General features: G+C 46.1%; 5 protein-coding genes across 5 annotated transcripts; 2 read left to right on the top strand and 3 right to left on the bottom strand.

Moving 5' to 3' along the window:
- Window positions 1-1,898: 1,898 nt before the first annotated feature.
- Window positions 1,899-3,585, bottom strand: PSV08DRAFT_212947 (fungal-specific transcription factor domain-containing protein). The gene is made up of 3 exons (XM_014219401.1): window positions 3,414-3,585; window positions 2,918-3,367; window positions 1,899-2,864 (listed from the first exon to the last, which is right to left on the bottom strand). The coding sequence occupies exons 1-3, from the start codon at window positions 3,492-3,494 to the stop codon at window positions 2,028-2,030; spliced, it is 1,368 nt and encodes a 455-aa protein (XP_014074876.1). The 5' UTR covers window positions 3,495-3,585; the 3' UTR covers window positions 1,899-2,027.
- A 418-nt stretch (window positions 3,586-4,003) lies between these two features.
- On the top strand, window positions 4,004-5,143 carry PSV08DRAFT_212944 (uncharacterized protein; the record flags this gene model as incomplete). The annotated part of the gene is made up of 1 exon (XM_014219402.1): window positions 4,004-5,143. One exon carries the CDS (start codon window positions 4,004-4,006, stop codon window positions 5,141-5,143), a length of 1,140 nt encoding a protein of 379 aa, XP_014074877.1.
- Window positions 5,144-7,272: 2,129 nt separating this feature from the next.
- Window positions 7,273-9,476, bottom strand: PSV08DRAFT_212941 (Oxidoreductase, molybdopterin-binding domain-containing protein). Its single transcript, XM_014219404.1, has 2 exons — window positions 9,192-9,476; window positions 7,273-9,136 (listed from the first exon to the last, which is right to left on the bottom strand). Exons 1-2 carry the CDS (start codon window positions 9,413-9,415, stop codon window positions 7,657-7,659), a joined length of 1,704 nt encoding a protein of 567 aa, XP_014074879.1. The 5' UTR covers window positions 9,416-9,476; the 3' UTR covers window positions 7,273-7,656.
- Window positions 9,477-12,008: 2,532 nt separating this feature from the next.
- Window positions 12,009-12,467, bottom strand: PSV08DRAFT_345750 (uncharacterized protein; the record flags this gene model as incomplete). The annotated part of the gene is made up of 2 exons (XM_014219405.2): window positions 12,009-12,095; window positions 12,177-12,467. The coding sequence occupies 2 exons, from the start codon at window positions 12,465-12,467 to the stop codon at window positions 12,009-12,011; spliced, it is 378 nt and encodes a 125-aa protein (XP_014074880.2).
- Window positions 12,468-14,663: 2,196 nt separating this feature from the next.
- On the top strand, window positions 14,664-17,871 carry PSV08DRAFT_406283 (fungal trichothecene efflux pump-domain-containing protein; the record flags this gene model as incomplete). The annotated part of the gene is made up of 6 exons (XM_014219406.1): window positions 14,664-14,688; window positions 14,746-14,940; window positions 14,990-16,102; window positions 16,154-16,264; window positions 16,315-16,616; window positions 17,743-17,871. The coding sequence occupies 6 exons, from the start codon at window positions 14,664-14,666 to the stop codon at window positions 17,869-17,871; spliced, it is 1,875 nt and encodes a 624-aa protein (XP_014074881.1).
- Window positions 17,872-19,048: the final 1,177 nt, after the last annotated feature.

Genomic DNA, 19,048 nt, shown 5'->3' with positions numbered 1-19,048 from the left:
GAATACGATTTTTACTCTAAAGAGAGAAACAACGGGATACAGAAATGACATTGTATTACTCATTAGGGCGGTGTGGGTATGCCCGTAAAGTTCAGGACAAGAGCCGTAATCATAAGCACTTTGAATAAGCACGAAGCCTCAAGCATTCCATTTATACAGCTTATTTATTAATAGAAATCACGGATTGTGCGAATTCGTAAAGCAACGATCTCATCTCAGATTCTTCCACCGGTTATTTATAGTGCTCCCAATTGGTGTTTTGTAGGGGGCGGGACTTGACTGAACCTTATGACTCTAATAAGGCATATGGATGATTTGTTCCGCAATCTGTCCAGGTCAGACCGCTACGATAATGTGAGCCGCATTGCTTGTTTCACGCAGCGCATAAAGTTTCCATATTATACTGATAAAAATTTCATACCAGCAATTTAGCCAATAGAGCTCCAAGACTCAGTGCACGTCCCTAAATCTGCCATGTTCGCGAATGACTGCGAATTAGCTTTGTTGCGAGTTGTTTCAACGATACCGGCGAGAACGCATCAAAGGCCCACTTCTTGCATCTCGATAACTCCATCGACTGGAGCCTTTTCATTTATTCAACTTTTATGTAATGTAGAAAGAAGAAAAAGGAACGCTTGCATAGGCTTAAATGAAATAAGGCTAGTAGGCGAGTAGACTTCCCACCGAGGTTTAGGTTACGGTCTCACGTCAGAGTACCCAAGCTTCCCGTCCGTGTATCGGCATAGTTGTCTAATTCTGTGTACATACAGACATATATATACATATATATATCCATATATAACGAGGGATCCTTCTTCCTATCTCTTAACTACCACATCGATTGTCTTTTGTTTCCTACCTAAGAGTTGTCCAAAACCGTTCAAACTTGAACTCCGTCAATCAAAATGAGATTTGGTTCCCTGTCCCTTACGCTTGCGTTCGCAAGCATGGCCCTTGCCGCCCCTAGCCAACAAATTGACTCATTCAGTGTTGCACCAGTATGAGCTCCTAATTTCGACCGCTTCTTCATATTTGAACTTCAGTCTAACTCTTCTTTCCAAAGGACACTGGCTGCGATAGTCCCATAGGGCGTTTGCTATGCGCGTGCCTTATTGCATGCACGCCGTCCAACCTTAGCCCCAGCTCCACATCTCAACCGCCCCAGCCAGTTCAAACACCCAACACGTCGAACACATCAGATACAACCTTCGGAAGTCTTAAACTTCCAAGTTGTCACGACGTTTGCCGCACAACTCATTGTGACGAGGATGGGACATGTCGTTAGTTGTTTACAAATATGCTGTTTCAGAGATGTATTACCTACCAACTCAGGTCTATGCAGTACTATACTGAGCCATACAAAGTATAGTCTGGTAGCTAGTATTTATTTTTCCCCAAGAAACCTGTTCACGTCAGCATTTGCGTCCTCCTGGCAACGAGTAACATCTTCGCCCATGTATTATTTATGTAGCGCTTTGACACCAACACGTGTTTTGTAAGCGGTGACCAAACACCTCACGCATAGGTTGCTAATCAGATAAGGGCTATAGGATATGTTTCATGCAAAAAGTAGAAGGAAGGAATCCTTGACTGAAGTACCCGTCTTCAACTTAAGCGGTATAAGTTGCTTTGGCCATGTTCATTTTCAACAATAGTCACCTACCTTGGGACTTGAAAATTTGCTATTCAGTTGTATTCTAGCAGATGCGGTGAAATAAGGTGTAATAAAGACGAATGAATTTTAGATAAATAAGCTACTAAGGTCATAATTGCCATTATCTTCTTGCTCTACCTAGTGTGGCCAATCCGCGTAACTAACGGCGTCGGACATCTCAATCAAACCGCGTGTTTCATTGTTTGATGGGCACTGTAGAAGACGCATAAAGTCTTCAATGTTCAAGTATGATTTTCATCATTGGTTTTAACTATCTGGAAGAATGTGTTCTCTTACAAAGGTGTTCAAAAAGAACGTCCGATTTTACTCCAAGAAGCCACCATCCACACCAAACGAGATTAGATGGAGATGTTCAGGTTGTGCACATCTTTCGTGCCCACAGCTCAACAAGGTCAATATGGATCGCATTTGCGACAGCATATCCTCTTTGCGATATAGTTTTGAGTAGTTGGAGGATAAGATCTTGGTCTTTTTTGTGAGAGACACGCGCTCCTGCGATCCGAAGTGGGATGAAAAGCAAAAGGCCAGCAAGGCCGTGATTAAGCAATTCCTGGCCCAAGCGAAGGATCTCGTTCATGTGCATTTCGATGCTCGATCTGTTTAGTATTGGAGCCAGCGGTGAGTCAGGCTGGTTCCAATGCCTGTGGTAGTCGTAAGAGCCCGAGAGATAAATCCTCATGGCGTGATAGTATGTTTTTGCTACGACAAGATCAGCGTCCACCTCGGATGTATTTTTGCCCCATGCTTCCGCACATATCCACCATTGCTCCAACCTTTGCTGCAACTCAATGCCTTCATCAGCAAGCCTTTGAGCCTCTGCGCGATGCAAGCTGGACTGTAGGTATGTTTCTTCAGTTTGAGCAAAGCGAAGAGTGCGTAAGCTCAAGTCACAGAAATGCGGCAGCATATCAAACAAGGCCTCTTTGGGATGCCACAGCCTTTGACCCCCTTCACGGCTCCACCATTGTGACAATGCGTTAGTCCACTCAGGCTCACTCAGAAAAGTGGGTTGCGAATATATCAAAGCCCGAGCAATCTCGAAGATGCGAGTTGTGAGAAAGAAATTGCGCCTATGATTAGCATCTGTATTCGTCAGCAACAGATGTGCTGGGTGTTGCAAACGGAGGATGGCACACGTGCCATTCAGGAAGTGTGAGAGCCAGTCCGTGCCACTGCTGTCTCGCATCAACTGTCTGGAGTTAGTATGATGGCAATTCTATCTCGCCATTCGTCTCCACGCACCTCGAATAAAGCCAAGAAGAATGTTGACCATAATAGATCAGGACCCGTGAATGAATTTGACGTGATAGCAACCCTAATATATTTCACAGCCTGACTGTATGAATTCAGAGCTTGAACTTGGTTCTTCCTCGCCTCTGTTGTGTTAAACAACAACTTTTCCTGTTGACAACGATGGAGTGCAGCAATAGCAGAGGCTGCACTGCTCAACGCAGGCGATTGGTGCAAACAAAGCTGCAATTCGCTCTGCCATGATAAGTTGTTCTTCGTGAGGATGTTCATGGGTAAGAAAGAGTTGAAGAAGTAGGCCAAATTGCGATCGAGGTCCATTATTGGCTGAGCCTTACTACTAAGGTCCTGTTCAACAAAGACAAGCGCCACTGGACGACGGGTGGAAAACACGCATGGCTGCTTTATTCGCTTGCAATAGTCACACGGAGCACCGCCGCAGCACTCATTTCACGTCAGCGCGGGAAGTTGGCGACACCAATTGACTCACCTTGATCTTCCGCTTGGTACATGCTTCACATCTCGACTTTCGCGCGCGACGGCCATCGAAAGGCCCCACACTAGACCCCATTTGTGCCCAATGCCTAGATTGCCTTGATAACGGAAAAATAGAATGTTCTTTTCGTCCTTGCCAAGAAAAAATATCAGCCTTCTTCGAATGTGGGAATGAAAGAGCGCACTTGCGGCGTTGATTCGTTTTGACTCTGCCTACTAGAGAGGCGCAGCCAACGTGGCTTTGCACACGCGCCTTCCCTGATTAGGAAACAATAGAGCGCCCTCTATATTCGCCTAACCTTCCTAACGCTGATCTCCTACCAACCAATCTTCAGCTTGAGAAGACCACACTATCGTCATTTTGTCGGACACGAGTAATGCTAAGGCATGGACGTTTTCTGTACAGCAGAGTCTTCTGTGAACTTGCCCCCATATGGAAATGAAAGAGCGCTGTCATGTGTCAGTGGCATTCACTGAAAATGCATGGAGACGGTTCTATAAAGCGACCATTCTCTGCAACAAACAGTCTCATGCAAACAAGTCCATCTTACAACTTATTTTTAAGATCCCTTTGCGTTATTCGCCATGTACACTTCCACTGCCTTGATCTTAGCCTACATGGCGATTCTTCCTCTACTTTCTGCGGCAAAAATAACCATTGGACAAGTCGGCCAAGACAACATAACAATTGGGAGCGCATCAATGCTCTTAACGGACACAAATCGCCAAGATCCTTATATCAACGATGGACGAAGCCGCTCAATCATGGTTTCAAGCTACTATCCTGTCCTGAAGTGCACAAAGAAAGGAATAAAGCCTTATATGCCGCCTCAGACAGCCGCTTTCATGGACAACAAGTTCTCAGTCTACGGCCTCCCCAACGGAACATTCCCGTCTTTTGAATTCGAAGCATGCGATATGTCCACATCCCAAGATTCATGTTCTACACCGGCTCTGCCACTTGTGCTGTTTTCTAGTGCGCTAGGTACCAGCAGATATCTTTATAGTATCATGCTTCAAAGCATCGCATCTTCAGGATATCTAGTTATTTCTATCGACCATCCTTACGACGCCGATATTGTCGAGTATCCTAATGGGACCATCATTACCGGTGTTGATATTCCTGACGACAAGATCAATCAGACAGTCGCCACCCGTGCAGACGACATCTCGTTTGCCCTCAACAGCCTACACCGAAGCCATGTTTCTCAGAAACTATTCCCTATCCATACAGAACTTCAAAAAATCCCTCAAGTAGCTATTCTGGGTCATTCTCTTGGGGGTGCGGCTGCAGGAGCAGCGGTACTGCAAATTCCTTCTGCGCGTGGCGGCATCAATCTCGATGGAACCATGTTTGGTTCCGTCCTCGATAAGGGCCTTGATAGGCCCTTCATGCTAATTGGTCATGCAAACAAGACGCAAGAAACAGATCCATCCTGGAAGACGATGTGGCCGAAGTTGCGAAGCTGGAAGAAAGAGATTGAGGTCCACAAATCGGCGCACTATTCATTTTCTGACCTTCCGGCACTCATGAGTGCGTTGGGACTTGGAAGCACACAGGTACCGGCCATCGGTCACCTGCTAGGTACGATCGAAGGGAAACGGATGATGCAGCTTACAGTTGCTCATATCGTTGCTTTTCTCGATTTCACCCTAAAGTCCCGCGGAAAGAGAGGATTTACAGAGGCGGCTAGACGATTCCCAGAGGCTGTGACTGTTGCCTGAAGGCTATTTTTTCCCACTTCGACATGACTACATCATCTTTGTTAGTTTTCGTAAGTTTCATCCGCTAGTAACAATTTAGAAAAGAAATCCTTCTTTACTATAGATGTTCATACAATAGCTTAAATATGTAACATAAATACTTGAGCCTTATGGAGCCGTCAGATTCCCGGATCTTTGCGCCCAGACATACTTGGCGCTGAGAATTACCATCGCAAGATCACCTATTCCATAAGTTCCAGCCTGACTACTGGCCACGTGCGTAACTTGTAAGCGGCTTAAACTCCCTATAAAGCGTTCAGTTAGCAACCTACATTTCCATCCCTTGGGGAATCAAATAAAAAAGGCCACGGTGCCCGTGGGACCCTTCAACGATCCTTAACCCATTGAGCGTAAGTAAATATGGCACGAAGCTGACCGGGTATGTAGTCACACTGTGTAAAAACATTTACGAAAGGATCACGTCTCAGAGCGCATCGGATAGTATAACGACTTCAGAGGGCACAATTATTGGACAAGAAAACAACTTGGCATTGTCTCACTCTCGGGCCTAGCACTTAAGAATGCTTAGGCGTTATGTTGATTTTGTTCAAGCCTTCCGTAAAGCGTATCTGATAGGTAGGTAGGCTCTTTAGGGCTCTTTATCCAGTAATTTATCTAAGAAAATTCAATATCTATTATGAGAATGTGTTTGAAGGAGCTACACATAATGAAAGAACTATCTTACCCATTGGAGGCAACCCCACCTCCATTAACGCGAGCCTGGTTTACTTTATGTGCATCCTGTGGTTGCAGGCTGGCACACTTCATTACTGCTTCCACACGGGACGGCTATTTGAATTATTAGCAACACACTTGAGTTGTGTGGAAGATCCAGTACCTTCGCAATGACCACTGCAGCACTGATTATTTGTAGGATCGCATGCAACGATATCTTTCAGTAAACGGAAAAAGCCTGTGAAGAGCAAATACTAACGCCCGTTAAAAATGCACTGACGCTCCTGAAGCTCAGCTGGGATAGCTGTAGCCGCCACGCCACTCATGACGATAGCGATGATAGCAATAAACTTCATGATATATGTTGCTCTTTCACACTTGTGCTCTAATAAACAGGAGGATAGTGGATATAAGTCTGTAGAGAGGAGTTGCTGGGTATCAATTGGTGTCAGCGAAGCATGTATTTATATTCTGCATAACCAGCCTAGATCGTGTGTCTTTGCTCAACGCATCTTGTCACGCCTTCATTGTCCTCTCCAAGGTCACGATCAGAAATCATTGGATCGTCGGAGTGATATGTTTCCGTAACCGAGTAAGCGCTATCGAGCCGTATGGACGTTCCATGCTGACTCCAAAACGCCATCGAGATGTATTTTCCCGATTGTTACCTGGGTGTGTAAGCCCTTGCTGCGGGGCGTGTCACGGTTCCCATCACTGCCTCGAACATCTGATCAATAGCATAAAGAGAGGTCCTAGCAGAAACCTCGATTGAAGTTGCCATTCACGATCATTGAAAACGGGCGACAATGATACGAGCCGCTGTGGCTTGGGTTTTTAATCTGGAACGCTTACTTCGATAACGAGGGCGCGGGCTTTAGTAGCACCTGTCAGAGCTAAGCTTCTTCCGGGAGCGCAAACACTCGAAAGCCAAGTCAGAGCGCTGCTCAAAATACCAATCACTCAACTTGAATTCAAGGATGCCTAACGCGATACACACTGCTCTTACTGCTACTACTAAGCGTGACGTGTTTCGGCAGTACTTTCGTATTAGTGTAGCTTGGCGGTCGTGTTGTCATTTCGCAGAGCCATAGGGCTTATCAAAGTAAGAACAAGGAAAAATATTGAAGCCGGAACCTTATGGGAGGTCAGGGAAGCAAAGAAGTACCGAGAGAGCACAATTATAGTATGCGCAATCAACCGGAGAGTTGATGCTTTGTGAATAAGCTTGTATGGTGCATAGATACTTTTATCGATCGCCGACGATGCGGAACCGCCGGGTCGTACCTATCTATCACTAGTACTAAAACGTATTTCTTTGGTTCCGCATTCGATCTGGATCGGCAGTCCTTTATGCTTCAATCGCTCGGTATTTAAGACCATGACTCCTATGAGCACAAGCTTGAAGTATTGAAATGTTAGCACTAGCGCTTCTTTCTTTGCCACTACTTGAATTGCTGTTGAAGAATAAAACATGGGAACGCTTTCGACACGCGTTCTGATGTAGGATACATACGTAAGGAAACGGCGTATTGTCGGACAAATTTTCTCTGATCTACATAGAACTAAGAGCTTTGCAGGAGATGAAACGGATGGCCCGAGGCACTTAAGTCAGACCTCCTCTGAGGCTCATCAGTACCTCTTTGGCTAAGATTTATATGACATTTATCAACTCGTTAAAACTTGGCCGTTTCAACCAGTGCATCTGAATCACAGCTAACGAAAATTCCTGGTATCCAATAGTTCCTCTGTGCCGAGTAAGTACATGTAGGCAGAAGAATACTCATCACATACTAATGGACTCAGAAATCATCGGCGTCGCGCGGATCATAATCCTGCCAGTATTTCTCATAGGCCTCCCATGTCTGACTTGGAAACACAAGCGGTACTGTGATGGGCGCGAAAGGAATCTTGGCTTTCTCAAACTCTTCAAGGCGAGCCTTGGTTAGGGGCCTAGACTTGTTGACACTATACACCGAGATACGATGGCAGGAGCTAGTGACATGCAAGCCCCAGTTCCAAGCGGTTCGGACGTCAGGAGGCTGTGTGTTGAGTGCGTTGTCCCAACATCGACACACAATCTCAACCCAACCTTCAACGTCACACGGAAGATCGAACTCGTAGGTACGCCAGGTCCACTTGCGCTTCTTGGACATGTTTTCGACAGGGACTGTGTACCAGTTAAACCCGCCGTCCGCCGAAAGCTCGACGCGTTCTGGCCATCGACCTCCGCCAGAGTAGGCCCAACCCTTGCATCGTATCTTGCCGTTGTGAATGACCACCTGCTTTGTCCATGGTGACATGATTGCTGAACTGACCGGCATTTCTTGGATCTGGATCCCGTCTGTCAATCTCAGATTATGCTTGCCGACTTGCTGGGGAAAATAGAGATACTCTTGGCTTTGCACAGGCGCCCGGGATGGCTTGTCGATGGCTTTGATCCGATACACCCACTTCACACTTCTTGCACCGATGTAGCCCAAGACAACGAGTCGGAGAGGGTAGCCATGAATGCGAGGGAGTGGCTCTCCGTTCATCTCCCATGCTAAGAGGACTTCGTTTGCCTTGACTTTAGACCAAGGGACGCTGACAAGATAATTCATGACTTTGTCGTCTTTGAAGTAGGTATCGGCGCCATAGAACTCAAGGTGCTTCCCACCGTCGATCAACCCACCGCAAGCCTTGATGACCTTTTTGAGGCTGACACCCACATAGCTAGCGGTACTGATTGCACCTTCCGCCCAAGGGGCTTGTGGAACTTCGTCACCTTGACCGGGATACTTCAGAATCTGTTCAATGCGTCTAGTACCGGAGCATTGTATCGTCACCACTTTCTCAATGCGAGGGAATTTGGTTTGATCCATGAGCTCATCTAGAGTGAACGAACGTGGTGTCTTGACAAGGCCGTCGATCATGAAGCTATAGTCGGCTTTGTCAATAATCGGAATACCGCCATGGTTTCTGACAAAATGCAACGAGTTTGGTGTAATCTCTTTAGCAGTAACCAGTCGCTTAGGTGGCTCTCCATTATATGGGAATTGTAATAGGTGAAGCATGTCAGGATGCTTCTCTTTCAAAACAATGTCCCAGGAATCTTCTGGGATTTGAGTGAGCTCACCACCGACAGCATGATGCCACATCTTCCAGTGAGTTCCAGGAAGTACAGGGTTCGTTCCTGGAATAGGGCCTAACTGGAACTCTGGATTTGGTGGGAATGTTTGTGCAGTCAGGATCTTGTGTGCCGCCAATTTCTTGTCAGGATGATCTTCCCACTCTACAAACCTATAAATGGTTTTAATGGATCGTTTCAATACAAGCCCTAATTATTCTCACTTACCCTACCCAACCCTTCCTCTCACGAACAAATAGTTTGTCACGATCACCAACGGCCTTGATAGCTTCTTCATCTTTGGTCAGTTCACCAAATACTTGGGGAGGTATTTGAAGCGTCTCAGGGCCAGTCATGTCAAGAACAGGGAGGCTAGCTCCGGACAATCCCTGCTCAATCTTCCACTCATCCGGACGATTGGTGGTTCCCTCTTGTGTCTTCAAGTCTGCCATTCTTTCTTCAAATTCAATTGTATTGCGATATTAGTCAAAGTAAATAATCATTCACGGAAGCAGTGGAAACAGGTGGCACGCATCATGTATTTACCTTTCCCCCTCTCCTGACCAAAGGCCGAAGAACGCCAACGACGTCATTTTTCTGCGTTTGTGAACCATTGGAAAGAGGCGGGGGCCGTTGAGTACGGTAACTAAATTTCATTGGCCACTGCTGCTTTCTTGCATGGGCTGTACATGAGATGCATAGTAAGTTGGATTTGATACTTTTAGTAATCCTCTAGTTCGAATGCACGATTGGTGAAGGTGGGGTAGCAAGGCACCCTCGCATTAACAAAAGCCTGGTTAAGAAAAACAAAGCAGGACCAACTTGCTACTGACCCCGCATTTCACTGATCCTGGAGTCGAATTTGTGTGGATTCGAACACTTTTCATAAAAATACTACGGTACAAGCACAGTTCTAATGTTGCAGGCTCTAGGAAAGCATTGTACAGGAGAGATAAATCAGAAAGTTAAGAGTTCATAGAATTTTTCAGTGCGAGACACCTGATTTTGTCTCAAAGTCCTGAAAACTGTGTTGCTCCTCTTATCAGTTGGTGGAGCGTTATATAATAACCCCGCATCGCCCAGCGGCGCAAACAGCATCGCCAGCAACGCCAGGCCGCGTAGTGCCTTAATGATCATACCAACAGTTCACGCATAAATAAAAATGAGGAGCCAAGGCCGATGATAGTCATTGGTGTTGGCTCCAGTCTACGCACTTGACGATTGCGTCATCACCTTGATAGGTCTGACATGTTCAAACTAAGTTTGTGATGCTTGCAACATGCTAGGATTGTCAAGACGTAGCTTATTGATAAGCGGATGCTTTCGCTCAAGGACTATGCTTTAGGACTAATATACATTGGAGCTATGTGTGGACGAGGCTTATGTTCAGCTTGTCTCTGTGCGCACAAGCTCTTAGGTTGTTATGTAAGAGAGCTTATCATTGTTCTTAACTATGATTAGTCCCTGTCAGCAATAACCTGGATCTTGGTAACTTGCGCTAGCAAAAAGGATACAGCTTCAAGATCCAGATTAGTGGAAGGGCCAAGGCTTGGGGACGTACGTGAAAGGCAATGGTAGGTGTTGTTATTTAGCTACACAGAGGTTAGCCTCTTCGGCACTTGCGTTATCGTATCTAGATGGCTAAAAATACCACATACTGAATTGATAGCCCTAAGAAGGCCACAATTACGTACAGACTTCTTGGAAGGACTATACTGTTCGAAGTTACTTAGCTAACAATTCACGTTGAAGATTCCACATTAGGACTGTTAATCTCGCTATTTATGGCATCTACTTGGGTAGCTATATGGAGATGAAGGACATGTTAACTGCTTATGTTCGAGAGATGGCCGTAGTAGAGGGCTAGATCTGCGCTTTAAGGATTAGCAGGCTCTGCCGGAATGAACGCGATGTGCCAAACGTAGTCGCGCTTTTGTGTTTACTAGGTATAATATAAAGAGAATACCTCTTTTCCACATATATTCGGCTTAGCGCAAACTCAAAATAACAAGTAGGTTGTTAAACAATGATGGGAAATTTAGGCTCTAAAAGCTGTTCATAGCCTGCAGGCGAGGGCAAGACAGGGATGAAAGACGCTCCCTCGCTACACTGTTTACATGACTTATTCTTCGCTTCGTAACCTGGAAAGAAAGCCTACGAGGATTTCACGAAGGCGCTATGAAGAAGTGCGCTCCCTTCTGGATTGTTCGTATAGATTTTCTAGCAAGACACTGTCTGGCGAGAAATAGCACCGCTCCCTTGTCGACCCTAGTACATCATCGAACAGAAATGGCCGTAGCTTCCTAGACGATGTGCAAACAGGTCAAAAACACGGGACTTTGTAGTTGCTGTGTTGTCGTGTGTTGGAGTACACACGTTGATGTCGAATCGAGCTTGACTAGATTAGATCATCAAAGGGGTTAGTCTTCAGAATACGGCTGAAAGATAACGCATCAGGGTCGAAATTGCGGATTATTCCGGATTAATGACCAATGAAGTTCGGATCGTGACGGTCGCATGAAGGTAGGGATGACACATTAGCCTATCCCAATATCCTAGACTTCGTCTTTGTAAGCCAGTAACATGGCCGCATCGCGCTTTGAACTTCAGCTGAAAAATGACCACAAAATACATTCACCATATTGAGAGAGGGAGTAAAGCTAAGAATTGGCAGACTACTTATTGCAACGAACATTAGGCCACGATGAATCGCTGACGGCAATCTCACATTTATATCCACTACTGGTTTCCATATTGCGAGACAAAAGAACACGAAAACCCACCCTCATTGGTGGCTGTCTCCAATATCGCTCTCAATGCCCGAACCGTCTAGCCCATGGGTGTCGTTCCCCTGAAGCGAGGCGCACACTCTAACAACCTTTCTATGAGACCCTCAACGCCCTCGATCTGGTTATGTCTCACCATGTATTGTAGTGTGGGGTCACGTGACTAGTTCATAGTATATATTGTGATTTTCTTTCGCATGTAGATAGGCACCTTCTTCAATCAATCCTTTACATCGATCACCTATCAGATTATTTCTATTTACTCGATTGCGCGTTGCCCTCCTAGTCTTTTGATCTCGATCACGTATCGTGCCACAAGATTGATGTTAGAAATCTGATTTTCTATCTAGAAATCGTGATAAGTAACAAAAGGAAATAAGTACCTACGAACATCCCAATGCCCTACTTTCACTGCTTCATGACTCACGCTGAAAGTGAGCGCACCATCTCTCTTGTACTGCGAACTGAACTTTGCTATTATAACATTCGAGGCAGCCTTGAATGCAACATACAGCGCGTTGTTTTCCATGACAATATCTTTAATGAGGCTAAGATCAGCATGGGGACTGGAGATAACAATGATCTTCTTGATGCCGCCCTTCAATACAAGCGGTATGAAGTGATGTATTGCGTTGCCCTCAGAAGCTCGGGCAAGCTGCAGAATCGCAGAAAGAGCTTGAATTACATTGAAACATGCTTGGGTAACAAATCCAGCCATGAATTGTATTACCATGGGCATAGCAAGATATTACATATGTAAGTCAATGGATGAGTCTCAGCCTCCATGCGTTTGGGCTAGCGATGCTTACAGCGTGAAAGTGCAAAAACCACCCATATCCCACCATCGAGGCCATTGCAAGAAATTTAGGCACGAACATGCTTCTGACTTTATCTTCTTAGATTGGGAAAATGAGACATGTCGACGCCTCCTTCGTTGTCGATAGCTATGCCGTCCTTATTGGCCACGATACGGTACTCGCGATCGATCAGCTTCCCAGACATAAACGTTCAAACAAGATGACTAATACCATCAGGAAGATAAATAAGGCCAGTTTGGAGTTCATTCAAGCTGTAAAATTTGACCATTGTGGCGTTTCCTTCTACCATGGGCGCATGATTTTAGGAACAAGCTGCTCCAACAAGTTTGGCGGAGGAAATGATCCACTGCCAGTAACAGGTCGTGCCGTCTAAGGAAAGCTAAGAGTTAATAGTATGAGGACGAATTATGAAAGACTTGATAAGAACCAAAAGATCCAATGCCAGCCGGCTCGGTATGCAAGGACACTTATGACAGACCCAAAGCTGGGAGCCGTCGTGATACTGTAGTTCTTCAGCGTCTCAAACCTCGATACTGAAGAATACACAACACCGCAGCATCTGCAATCTCATTCGGCGCATCGATAATCCAGAAATATGGTTTACAAAGGTAAGTGTGAAAGATCCGAAGAAAATTCACCCCCCTCCCCCCCCCCCCCCCCCCCCCCAAACAACAACAACAACAACAACAACAACAACAACAACATTGCTGGATGTCAGATAGTTCCCATGTTGATAGAGTTAGTAGTTTAGGTGGGATGAATACATATTTGCCTCTGCTAGAATGCGCTTTCGTACATCATTCTGGGTGTTCAGTGGCGATTCGATGCCGCTGTTGCGCAAGAAATTTTGATTCAAATGGACGGAAACGACTTGTTTCTCGTCGATGGCAATGACGCAATGGCCTAATAAAATATCGAGGAGCTTTGATTCACGACTATGAGTATCAGAGAGAGGTTTGGGCATTTGTTTTCGATAAGAGGCATTCAGCTTCGCATGAGAGTCATTGACGATCCTGTCGGTTGTAGAGGAGCAAGAAGAAGTTGAGAGTCTAGCTTTGCATGTCAAAGTGCTCAAGGCGAGAGTGGGAAAGGTTTTCCGATAGGTATAGTTACGCAAAAATGGAAAAGACGGCAGATCTTGCGAATTCTCGGATTGTGTGTAGATCATTTGAATTTGGAGAGAGCTTTCCTATTTATAGAGCTAATTAGCATGAACCCAGTGTCTGGCTCGATCGCCCCATATATCAACTCTTTGGTACATGATCGTACATACTTGTAGTATGATGCGGTCGCACAAAGTCTCTATGCATCCACTCTCCCCGAAGCCCTCGCAAGATGACCGAAAAGCTTGTTATCGCCTACCGAGGTGCTTATTTACTGCTTATGTCCAGTCAAGCAATTGCCATGCGGGGTAGTTCGGCACTACTGACATAGCGCCGGACCCATTTACCTATTCTGCAATTCATGCCGTCTCGGAGGATGTCCTGCGCCACGCAAGCTGCCCGAAGTTAATTTCTGCGCAGTGCAGCATTTGTCACCCGTGGCAGGCATTATTTCAAGCAGTTATTAGGCTTCGCGAAGAATTCCCTCCATAGTTAAACCTTTTGTGGTTGTCAGGTAAGTGCACGTTGAGATGGCAGTTGGGTAGCACGTTGCGAGGCGCGATACGACATGCCGCGGTAAATTCTCATTGATTGACAGCTATGTTCATAGTAGCTTGCGCGGCTTCCGACGCTTATGTCGTGGGTCAGCCAATGGCACCTCCGGGGTATTGCCACAGTGATCGGCCAGAACCCATTCGTATCCTGTCTCCGTGAACTTGAGCCCTAGGAGAAGCTTCGGCCCTTACTAGCATGTATACCCCGCAACGGGCTTATTTTTTGGAGGCCGGATGGCACCCTATGGGGTCGAGATGGCGTTCTTGTGGAGTCGCCGAATCCAAGTCCACGTTCCGAGTTGGATTTGGTCCCAGCCAGGCGGTGATTTAAGAAATCGGTACACCCAACCCTGAAGAGTCAACACCGACTCCCTTATCTTGCCCCATTTTCCTGCTCGCTCCACTTCCAAACTTCTAGGTCTCTACTCAAATTCAGCATATGGCGGCGGATACTAGCAGCTCCGGTATGCATTGCCGTACTCCAGGTTTGCTCATACTTTACTAAACACATGCTTTATTAGATGGCTCGGAGCACCTTTCTACATCGAAGCCCACAGCCGTGGAAGTTGAACAAGTAAAAATCGACGAGCGAGTGCCTGACCATGCCAATGATTACGAGAAAAATGGTTCGAGGACATACAGCGATGTTGAAGATCATGACATTGAGCCCCCAATGACATTTAGCCGCATCATGAGTTTGATTGCCATGGCCTTTTGTGAGTGATTCTTTTGTTTCTACCAACACCCTAACTAATTTGCATCTAGTGTGGACTGGTAGTCAGATCCCTGTCTACTTGTTCGGTGGTGTTCCTCCATACATCTATGGCGACATCGGCGGCACTGATAGATGGATCTGGTTCATCCTTGCAAACCTTCTTTCGTTAGCCGCAGTGTGCCCTTTCGTTGGATCCATCTCTGATATTGTCGGCCGTCGCTGGGTTGCGATGATCGGAGCGACGTTCCTCATCATCGGCATGATTGTTTGCTCTACTGCTCACGACATGAACATCTTCATTTGTGGTATGGTCTTTGCAGGAATAGGGGCCGGCATCAACGAATTGACGGCTTTGGCTGTGACATCTGAGCTGGCTCCTACCGCGCAACGCGGTAAATACGTTGCAGTCCTCGTTTTTACTATCATTCCATTTTGTCCATCTGTACTATGGGCGCAGCTTATTGCCTCTCATTCGACCTGGCGTTGGATTGGACTTTGGATTGGACTCTGGGCTTTCATTGGCCTCGCCTTAGTCGCATTCTTCTACCATCCACCACCACGTGCTAACAGCCAAGGCATGAGCCGCAAGCAGATTCTCGCTGAGATCGACTATGTCGGTGGTTTCCTTTCCGTCGCTGGAATGATCCTATTCATGATGGGTATGCAATGGGGAGGCTACCAGTACCCATGGCACAGTGCTCATGTTCTTGTGCCCTTAATCCTCGGCGCCGTGCTTATCATCGCTTTTGTCGTTTGGCAAGGATATGCAACCCATCCTATGTTTCCTAAAAGACTGCGACAGGAACCACGAATCTTGGGCCTTACCCTTGTCATCACCTTCATCTCCGGAGCCAATTTCTTTTCCATACTTATGTTCTGGCCCACACAGGCATTCAATGTATATGGCCATGACCCAATTGGCGTCGGTATTCGCGGTCTTCCAGTCGGCTTCTCTATCCTTGCTGGGGCCTGCATTGTGCTATGGCTGCTGTCTCTGCTTCGAGGCCATAATAAGGAACTTCTTATCGTCTCTTCTATACTCATGACTGCCGGTTGTGGTGCTCTTGCCATTGGCCGAGTAGATAACCTGCATCAGCTTTGGGGCATTTTAGTTCTGGCAGGTCTTGGAATTGGAGGTATTGTGGTTCCAGCATCTATCATATGTAAGTTTTTCGTTGATCTGCTGATAACGAGTGCCATGCTAATAGTAACAGCGACTATTATCTGCCCCGACGATCTTATCGCTACGGTCGCCGCCCTTACCCTCGCTATTCGTGTTCTTGGCGGGTCAATCGGTTATTGCGTCTACTATAATGTATTTATTTGTAAGCTTCCTTCCTAACTCCAAAGAAAACTATTTTAACACGCTTCAAAGCCAAGTTTGTACCAGCGGCCACACACTACATTGGTGGCGTCATGGTCACAAAACTCAACATTACTTCTTCCTCCGTTATTGGCGAAGCGATTGGAATTACTGGTAGCTCGCTTCTTCCACTGCTCGAGGAACTTCCGGGAATTAAGGGTGTACCTGGTGCATACGAACTAGTGGTGTACGCCGGCCAACTTGCGTATGCAGAGGCATACAAGTATGTGTACTATGTTAGCATTGCCTTTGGCTGTGTGAGCATCATTTCAGCCTGCTTCCTAGGTGACATCTCCAAGTACATGGACGATCATGTAGCAGTTGTTATGCACTAGTTGGTTCTAGAAGTAAGCTGCACGTTGAAAGTATAAGAAAGAGTAGATTACATGTTCTACTTGGTGTACAGAAGAGTTGGTGGCCAGCAAGATGAAAGGCGACTCCTTGCTTCTCTAAGTTACTGCTGGGGTGGCGCACAAATCCACGCCGCAACGCACGCGAATTTCGCGCAAAGTTTCAAATACTTACCTTGTGGTGTGCTAACGCAAGCTATCCTCGATGCGTTCAAAGTCGTTCACAATCTGGGGCTCGAATTCATCTGGATCGGCTCGCTGTGCATCATCCAGGACGACGTGGACGACTTGATCCGGGAAATTTCTAAAATGCGACATATCTACCAGAACAGCCAGTGCGCAAGACGGGTTCCTGGGACAGGATTTCAAACACCTCAAACTGTTTTCACTTCATTCTTTGCCGGACGAACGCATGTACAGTTCGTCGTGAGCGATTCGTCATTCTTGTACAACGTTTTGGTGTCCCATCCTTTATGCGTGAACGCGCGCGCTCCTGTTATCGATGGATTCGCAGGTGTTTTAGAAGTGCCAGGCATGTTTCCAGGTCGATGGATAGAGCAGGATCGATTGGGACGATTTGGCGTGGAGAACGGGATTTCCGAGATATATGTTCAAGACGCCAAGGAAAGCTGGGCGGCTGAAGTGACTGGAACTGGAGGAGATCGGAAAAAGGAAAACATGATTTTATGTTGTACTGGAATAATTTGTTGACTACTTTCACGTAGCACAAGATTTCTGTCGAGAAGAGCACGTTGCTATTACGGCGATTTTGGAGAGTTATTTGGCTGCGCTGAGTGGCGACTATCTTGCCGGACTGTGGATGAAGTATCTTTGCGATTTACTGTGGAACACTAAAGGCTTAGAGCAGCACGTTACTAAGTGGCGTAGTCCGTCGTGGAGCCGGGCTTCGCTGAACGGGGTTGTGCACCCGTGGCTTGATCCAGATATGATTAAGCTCTAAGCTGAGATCGTGCATTGTAATATGCAGCTTGCCGCGGAAGCGTTGCCATTTGATGCGGTCGCGAGTGAGTAGATTTAGATTAGGGGGTATATGCGACAAGTTCAGTTTACTGACAGGCATGCTTGGCAGATGTGGACCTTTGTCGATAAGAATGTCTCGGAACAGATACCGATGGCAAGCGAAGGCGAGAAGTTCTATTGTGGCAATGCACCGGAGATGGAGGCGTTTGGTGGGGAGTTAGGAATGCTCACAAAATGATGTTGAACTCTTGGTCAAGTGGTTTTTATTGACCACGGCGGTGTCAAGGTATGCTGCTTATTTCGGTAAAGTCGAATTCATCGCTTTACTATGATTGGTGAGTGAGCTTGTACCAAGATGCGAATGTTCCTGAGTTTCAGCCGAATTGGTTCGAAGAAGGTGAGAAAGTAGTGGTTAGATTGTCTAATCTAGTAATTAGCTGACTCGTGCATACCTGGGCCTTACACAAAGGAGTTTATAGCAAGAGATAAATTCAAAACTAGGCCCTTATGACATTACCAATGCAATCAAGGATATGATATACATACTAATCTCTATGTCTCCACACTACGCTTGTTCAAGCGTAAGATAGTTGTATAAGTGCGAATAGCAACTCTGTTATACATTAAATTCTATTTAATGCTGTGTAGTTAGTGTCGAATTGAGCAACTCGTTTTCCTTCTATTGTTACCCATCTCTTTTAGTGTTGCTACTGGTCCCTATAGATAGGCAGCGGACTACAGAATATTTATCATCTCAATGCAGCTACAAGCAAAAGTCCTATAGTGATAAGACTAGCTAATAAATGACTACTCTGAATAGCGGTTGCAGAAGCTCTTCATTAGCATCTAATTCTTCACATGCCAAGCCGAAATGCGAGACTAATGGCACCAGTGTGGAGAGTAATGCTGGTGATGAGTCAGAGTCGCTATCAGATTTGTTCAGCGACAAAGAAATATCTGAAAATGAACGTGGCTAGAGCACGGCATAGTATTCCAAAGGCCGACCTAGCGATAGCTTCACTTAGACAAACATCGTCTTTAATAGCATCGTAAACTCGAACGTGGGCTACTCAAAATTTTGGGGAGCTATTCAACGCTGTGCAACAAACAACAATCATGATGAGAAGCTCATCTTGATCGATGGACAATAACTTCAAGTTACCAAGCTTCTTGCGGCCTTTGCGTAGTTTCACAATGTTAGACCGGGAGCCGTGAGATTAGGCGCTAGCGGCAGGGCGAATCTCAAACCAGGCGCTTTTTTGGATGCTGTTGGAAATTTGGCAGTCATGATCATTGATTCTGCGTAATTTCATAAAGCGCACGTGTTGTACTGGGTGGTTATGCCAATATGCGAGCGTGGTAGACTGACAATATTCATGACATGAATGTGGCAACGGTGAAGGTGACGAGGGACG

The sequence above is a fragment of the Bipolaris maydis genome, assembly GCF_028858645.1.
Source record: "Bipolaris maydis strain C4 unplaced genomic scaffold PSV08scaffold_1, whole genome shotgun sequence".
NCBI lineage: Eukaryota > Fungi > Ascomycota > Dothideomycetes > Pleosporales > Pleosporaceae > Bipolaris > Bipolaris maydis.
The sequence above is the reverse complement of the archived record's forward strand: the minus strand, read 5'-3'. Positions and strand labels throughout refer to the sequence as shown.

Bases quoted from the DNA above. Each gene is read 5' to 3' on its own strand.
- PSV08DRAFT_212947 (XM_014219401.1), bottom strand. From the start codon at position 3,494: ATGGGGTCTAGTGTGGGGCCTTTCGATGGCCGTCGCGCGCGAAAGTCG. The intron at 3,368-3,413 runs GTGAGTCAATTG...ACGTGAAATGAG, and splicing joins GTACCAAGCGGAAGATCAAG to TGCTGCGGCGGTGCTCCGTG. The intron at 2,865-2,917 runs GTGCGTGGAGAC...AACTCCAGACAG, and splicing joins TCTTCTTGGCTTTATTCGAG to TTGATGCGAGACAGCAGTGG.
- PSV08DRAFT_212941 (XM_014219404.1), bottom strand. From the start codon at position 9,415: ATGGCAGACTTGAAGACACAAGAGGGAACCACCAATCGTCCGGATGAG. The intron at 9,137-9,191 runs GTAAGTGAGAAT...AACCATTTATAG, and splicing joins GAGAGGAAGGGTTGGGTAGG to GTTTGTAGAGTGGGAAGATC.